At 42.7% G+C, this 7,078-nt stretch overlaps 1 protein-coding gene across 1 annotated transcript; it reads left to right on the top strand.

Moving 5' to 3' along the window:
• The first annotated feature begins 3,718 nt into the window (after window positions 1–3,718).
• On the top strand, window positions 3,719–5,584 carry LOC147886355 (3-oxoglutarate synthase-like). The gene is made up of 2 exons (XM_087395932.1): window positions 3,719–4,235; window positions 4,381–5,584. Exons 1-2 carry the CDS (start codon window positions 3,899–3,901, stop codon window positions 5,361–5,363), a joined length of 1,320 nt encoding a protein of 439 aa, XP_087252058.1. The 5' UTR covers window positions 3,719–3,898; the 3' UTR covers window positions 5,364–5,584.
• The last annotated feature ends 1,494 nt before the right edge of the window (window positions 5,585–7,078 follow it).

Raw genomic sequence — 7,078 nt, 5'->3', positions numbered from 1 at the left:
CGGACTGAAAAACGTTTTTTGAAACAGAGCTATCTGTAAACTCCACCGGAGTGCGAATGATGAGCAACATAGAAGTTTTAGGACCTCCTGAGTCCACCGGAACTGACAGATCTGCAAATGGTTGCTCCAAACTTGAGTTCCAACACCCGGGCAAAAAACGCAGGAATTGACACAGAGAGCCAGAAATCCAATGAAATGATCCCGGATTCAAGAATGAAGGTGTTTCCAAGCTCCTGAAGTAATGTGGACACCAAAAGCAAGCAATAGTTGCCTCTACAAGTCAATACGGAGTCTCTGTCATCGAACGGAACAGGGAAAAGCTCAAAAAACGACTTTTTCTTTGAAAGCTCTTAACAGGCTCTCAAAACCACTTCGTAAAGCCAAAGTGACTTTTCCAAAGGTTCCTCCAAGGTCTCTGCATACTTGGATGCAAGTAAAGTCGCCCACAAAGCTTCCCACAGAGCTTCTCCTTCCTCCCACAGAGCTGCTGAGCTTCCAAGCATTCACGCACGCTCAGCTAGATCACCCGAGCTCTGATACCAGTTGAGAGTGCTCTCAACGGAAGCAAGAATGGAAGAAGGAGAGAGAGAGAGACAGAGAGCCACACAAGTTTTGGTGGGTGCAGAACCACCCTAATCTTCTTTTTCATTCATTTATATATGTGTTTGAGTATTGTACATAACTGGGGTTAAGGCACAGTGACCTTTAACCCCCACACTACATTAGATGGTGTAGAGCATGGATCTGGCATAAAAGATGATCAATCCTCATTACCTTCCTTGCTCAAGAAAGTATACTAACCAAATCGTGAACTTAGATGATTGGTCAAATTTTCCCACACCATAGACATCTAACAAGACTAGGTCCTAAGATGTTTTGTTAACTTCCATAGACTCACATATTGAATAGTATCCATCAAGTACCTCACTTGCTCATAAGCCTCACACACAAACCATCAAAGGTAGAGGGGAAATTTGCAATTGCATTCAATGCAAATGCAATCTTATCTCCAAAATGATGGGCCATACTATATATGTGAGAGACAAACATGTTTTGGCCAACATCTCTTTTAGCTTGAACTACGACCAAAATATGATTGGTTACCAAATGCTCTGAATTTGATTACATATATAGAGCCAAACATGTTTTGGCCAACATCTCTTTTAGTTTGAACTACGGCCAAAATATGATTGGTTACCAAATGCTCTAAATTTGATTAAGCACCATCCATGTCCTACAATGCATAACAAATTTGATTGTGCATTGGGAACCCCTATTATGTGTATCTTAGAACCTCATAAATTCAGTTATAACTAAAAGAGCCTCCCTTGTGTGTGGTATACCCTTGCTCAAAATACCCCCTTTCCTTTTACATGCACATGGTTTGTATAGAATTAAGAGTGAATCCCTGAAGTGTTGGAAGCAAACAATCTAACATAAATTTAATGCACCTCTTTGCCATTTGTTCGAGATGATACATGGCATTAATGATGGGTAATGTTCTTAACATGGTCACGAGCTTTATTTTCAACCACAATGTTAATGAGTACTCCCTCAAGAACATCTTAGTAATTGAAGACTTTCAACGCTCAAAGGTATGTCCATGATGAACCAAGCCTAGTAGATTTTAGGATTCTAGAGACACATGAAGTTCAAAAGACAAGGCTACTCTTGTTTGGTGTTGAAAGGCAACAAAATGTAAAAAGTGATGTTTGTATTTTTAGGAATACAATCTTTAGTACTTTTAAAAAATAACCTTTGTCAATTTCGGATGATATGAATTAAAAGTAGGCCCCATTTAGATGCATGACATATCCGATTAAAATTCATGTTCAATTTGTCAAAAAGTGCAAGCCATCAAATTTTCTTAATTTGAAAGTGTCCTACACAATGAAGTTTGCAAATTTGCAATGCAAAAAAGCACCTTTAGAGCACCTTTGAAAGATGTTTCCAATAAATTTTTTACTATGACTTAGGTGAGAAATTATGAAAACAAATCATTATTGATTCAGACTTGCCAGTGCATGCTATGTATCAGCATTGATGACCCAAAAGCTTATAGGTTATCCTCAATTAGTTATAGTAATATAAATGAAATGACTTGTTCATAAAGAGTCAAGTATATGTAAAAATCATGTGGTCAGTTGACACACATTCGAGGAGGGAACATAAAACAAAAGCTAACATTTTAGATTGTTTTGTAGAAATTAGAGTATTATTATTCAAATAAAAGTGTAAAACTCCAAGCATATTTCCTAACAAAAGGTTGGAGAACTATTTAGAATAGCAAGTAGACGAAGACACAAAAAGTGTAAACATGTGTAACTTGCTTTTTCACTATGCTTGCATTGCTTTAGAAAAGGTCATTGTTGCCTTGAAAATTATTAATTCATCCTTTCAACATTTTGATTGGTTAAACAAAAAATCCAAAATGAAATTTAATAAGTTGGTAAATCTACACCTTCATCTTTTTTCATTGCCTTTTAAAACGTGATAGGGCCGCACATTATGATCATCATTACCATGAAATAATGACCCTTCCACTAAGCTTGTGTTGCTTTAAGAAAGGTCAATTTTGCATTAAAAACAATTAATTCTTCCTTTCAATGTTTTGGTTGGTTAAACAAAAAGGCCAAAAGGAAATTTAATAAGTTGGTAAATCTACACCTTCATCTTTTTTCATCGTCTTTAGAACTTAGGTGGTTGGGACATACAGTGGACGTACAAGTTGATCGTTAGTACCATGAAACAACAATGACCCTTAACTGGGAAAAGGCATGCATAGTGCCCAAAACTAATAATTGTTAAGGAATCTAGCATTTAAAATGATCTAGACCTTGAGATGTGTGGTGTTAGTCAACCTTTCTTGAGGTAGATACCATCTTGAGGTTGTGCACATGTGAGCAATTCACAAGCATCCATTTTTTAAATTGTGCACATGTGAGCATTTCACATGCATCCATTTTTTAAATATCTTCACTTGCATTATGTAAAATACTCTCTTCTCTACTTATTTTTGGTTTCATCTTGCAAATATGCATGTGAACATTTCACATGCATCCATTTTTTCAAGCCGAAAACCAACTACATTCATGGAGATTTGGACATGTGTGAATGAGTATGCTACGCAAATTGCCAATTGATGATATGCACATTTCATAGCAAGCAGGGCTATCATGGCCCTTGCTTTAGAGGATGGCTTGAGTTGGCTCTCCTTATCTATTTTTGCGCTCCTTCAACCTTGCGTAGCTCCTGCACCAGAGGAATTTGGCTAATGTCAACTCTGCTCAACTATTTTGGACCCCTTCAACCTTTGATGGCACTAAAGCGGCGGTCTTTAGATCGTCCAACCATGGGATGTAGTACCTAAGGGTGGCCGACCAAGAGTGCAGCTTTGGAGGTAACCTTTTACACCCCTCGAGATGTGAAGTTCTTGAAGGTTTAAAGTATTTCTCAATATATTAGAATCTTGATGGGGTATACAAGGAAAGGCAAGCAATTAAATACCCATTCTCAATATATGAGAACCATCTTGATAGAATAAGGGCGAGCATTGGATTGGGAAGACATCACATAGGATAGTGTAGGTGTCAGCCATGTGCAAGTGCCCAAAAAAAGAAGGAAGTGCTGGGTCAATGAAGACGTGCGAAATAGAAGGAAGACTAGTCAGCAATGACATACATACTACAGAGAAGAAGACGAACAAAGCAGGAGACTGGTCAATCAACTGCGAGTATGAAAGGATCGAAGTGTCCATCTTCTGCAAGCAGTTCCTGAGCTCTCTTCTCTTGCTCTGTCTAAGCTTATCATCCTCGTCGTAGCTCGCAAACAGACCGCCTTCCTGCCTCTCTTAATCTCGTCTTCAGGAGTTCTCTTGCTCTCCCTCCACACTCTCACCATGTTTCTCGAGGTTGAGGTTGCTGCCCAGGGCCGTCGTGAATGGGTCCAAACCGATCCTGCCCCCGGAACTCCCCGCACCTGCACCACCTGGGTCGAACAGCCCTCCCCCCGTGCACCTCTCCCCCAAGGCCCTACTTGGGTTGAGGCCCCCTCTCCTCGTCTCAGTCGCCCCGGCGTTTTCCCTCCCACCGCCGAGAAACCCCGTGCTTCCATCCTGGCCATGGGCAGGGCTACCCCCCCCAACAAGATCGATCAGGCAACCTACACCGACTGGTACTTTGACATCACGAACAGCAGCGAGAAGGTGGAGCTGAAGAAAAAGATGCAACGCATTTGTGAGTGACCTTCGAGATCGTTTATCATGCAGCATACGATCGTAGCATTCGTTGTACAGCTAGCATTGACGTCAAAGCCTCTGGGTCTTCTACTTCATTCATTCTCGAGTAAATTAAACATTGATTGTTGCCGTTTTGCCCGCAGGTGATCGATCCGGCATCAAGACAAGGTACTCTATTTTGACAGACAAGTTTCTCAAGGAGCATCCGGAGTTCTACACGCCAGGGCAGCCGAGCCTGGAGGAGAGGAACTCGATCTTCGCGGAGGAGGTGCCGAAGCTGGCACACGAGGCGGCGATCGAGGCGATCAAAGAGTGGGGGAGGCCGGCATCGGAGATAACGCATTTGGTGGTGGCAACACTGACGGGGGTGGCGATACCAGGGGCGGATGTGATGCTAACAAAGTCATTGGGTTTGAGGCCAGACGTGAATCGAGTGATGTTATATATGTTGGGGTGTTATGCGGGGGTGACAGCGTTGAGGGTGGCGAAGGATCTAGCAGAAAACAATCCGGAGTCGAGGATTTTGATATGCTGCAGCGAACTGGCGGCTCCAACGTTTCGTGCTCCCAACGAGAAGTTCCCATATGATCTAGTCGGTACTGCTCTGTTTGGAGATGGTGCCTCTGGTGTCATCGTTGGTGCCTTGCCTAAACCCTCCATTGAACGCCCCCTGTATGAGATCCATTGGGTTGGTGAGGTCCTCGCCCCTGACTCTGAGAAAATCATCGAGGGTACCCTCAAACTTGAAGGCCTCCAGTTCTACCTCGATCGTACCTTGCCTAGCCTCGTCAGCAAACACGTCGGCACCTTTTGTCGCTCTGCCCTCGACAACGCCCCCGCCAAGCCCGCCTTCAACGACATCTTTTGGGCCGTCCACTCCGGCGGCCCCGCCATCCTCAATGCTGTCGAAGAGGCCCTCCAGCTCACCCCCCAGAAGCTTGCCGCTAGTCGCCACATCCTCGAGAACTACGGTAACATCTCCGCGTCCACCGTCCTCTTCGTGCTTGACGAGCTTCGTCGCGTAGACTCGTCCTCCGACACACAAACCGACTGCGAGTGGGGCATCTCCGTGGCTTTCGGGCCCGGTGTCACCATTGAGGGGGCCCTCCTCAAGCGTTGCAAGTGAATACATGAGTGATCCTTGATACACTTGGCTAGGTACATGGGGATCTCCCTTCTCCAACTCGCATGAGAACATGAGTCTTGAAAGGACTAAGGGGACTAAAATAAATTGATATTTCATGCCCTTCATTTCTACGCTAGTCCATTTCAAACTTGTAAATGGGCCTTCAAATCTGCATTGGTCCTATCATTAAAGATGTTATTATATTTTGTTGTGTGTCCATCCATGCTACACATACGTACATAATGTATTACCATATGCTGTTATGTTTCCATCCAAAGAAATCCATGTGCCTTTCAAAACTCTCTCTCTCTCCCCCCCATGTATCTTCTTAGCCCACTATCTCACTCAAGCTCCTAGCTCCATAAGAGTGCAGCTTTACGTACTATTTTCATCTCATTTTCATTATACAAAGTATGTTGTGTAAGGCATTGGTTTGTAATTTCTATTAAGTAATTTGGTTTTTGGATAGGCCATCCTATTGAGCAGTTGAAACGTATTGTGGTTTAAAACTCAATCTCCAAGTGTACCTCTTGTCTTCAATGAAGAGGGGTTAAGGGAGAAGTTTTGGTACCTCATATAGATGTCATGTTCACATAGAATGTATACTTGTTATTAGGTTTTTGTATAGACTTCACCTCCAACATGGTGAGACAACGATGATGAAAGTGGGGATAGTGTGAAGAGGTTTGTAGGATCCTTTCTCAACGTAGACATAAATCAATGCAAGGCAAGGAGAATCATGAAAGAAGGATTTACAACGAAGAGGTATACAAATTGTATCGCTTTCCAATATTGAGTTTGTCTAATATTGCACAAATTGGTATGATGTAGATGCTAAATTGTAGAATAATGGGCATTGAGGATGAGGCAAGGAGACGATTAGAGTCTAGATGGCACAAAGAAAACACAAAGGGCAGAAGAATGTCACCTACCCAAAAGAAAATGAGAAGGCCCCATAAAGGAGGCAAAATAGAGACAAGGACAACCTAGGGCTCTAGGGCTCAAGAGCATTGGAAGGCTGCATGAGCCAAGCCAAGAGTGAGGAGGACAAGCAAGGGGTTTGAGGGTGATGTAGGGAGAGCACGTGGTAGAGAGGGATGAGGGTTAAGTTTGGGGAGGTTGATGCAAGTTTAGCCGTAGTTAGGAATTGGAAGGGGAGGGGGGAAAAGGCCAGCATAGGGTAGAATGATGAGTTGGGGGCAAGGACACTTGGGCAACCAAGCAAGGGGGGTCTCATTGGGGAAAGGAGTGGAGGGGATCTATCAAATGGTTTTGCACTTGACACCCATCTAAATCTTGTGGTTAGGATTGGCCTCTAGGACGATGGACCCATTAAGTGGAAAGGTGGACATCAGTGTTTTTGATTCCTTATCTGCTTTGGATTCAGTGTTTTGGGTTCCTTATTTGCTTGTTCTACATCCAGTCATTTGGGTTTTGGGTTCATTTGTTTTAGATTTGCTTGTTTTGGATTCACTTGTTCTGGATTGCAAGTTTGTGGTTATTTCAATGATGTTCAAAGTTCACTTCAATCGTTAATTCACTTGTTCTAGATTCTTTGTTCACTTGTTTTGGTTCCAAATTCACTTATTCTATATTCCAGGTTCACATTGTCCACATTCAATTGGAGTAGTTTCACTCCTTCCTGGTTTCAATATTTTCTTTTCCAAATTTTAAGCACTTGTTGTGGGCCATGGGTTCACTTGTTCTAACTTCAA

This window comes from Dipteris shenzhenensis, chromosome 24, assembly GCF_047967505.1.
Source record: "Dipteris shenzhenensis isolate YYH24624 ecotype China chromosome 24, Dip_SZ_1.0, whole genome shotgun sequence".
NCBI lineage: Eukaryota > Viridiplantae > Streptophyta > Polypodiopsida > Gleicheniales > Dipteridaceae > Dipteris > Dipteris shenzhenensis.
This window is presented reverse-complemented; position numbering and strand designations above follow the sequence as displayed.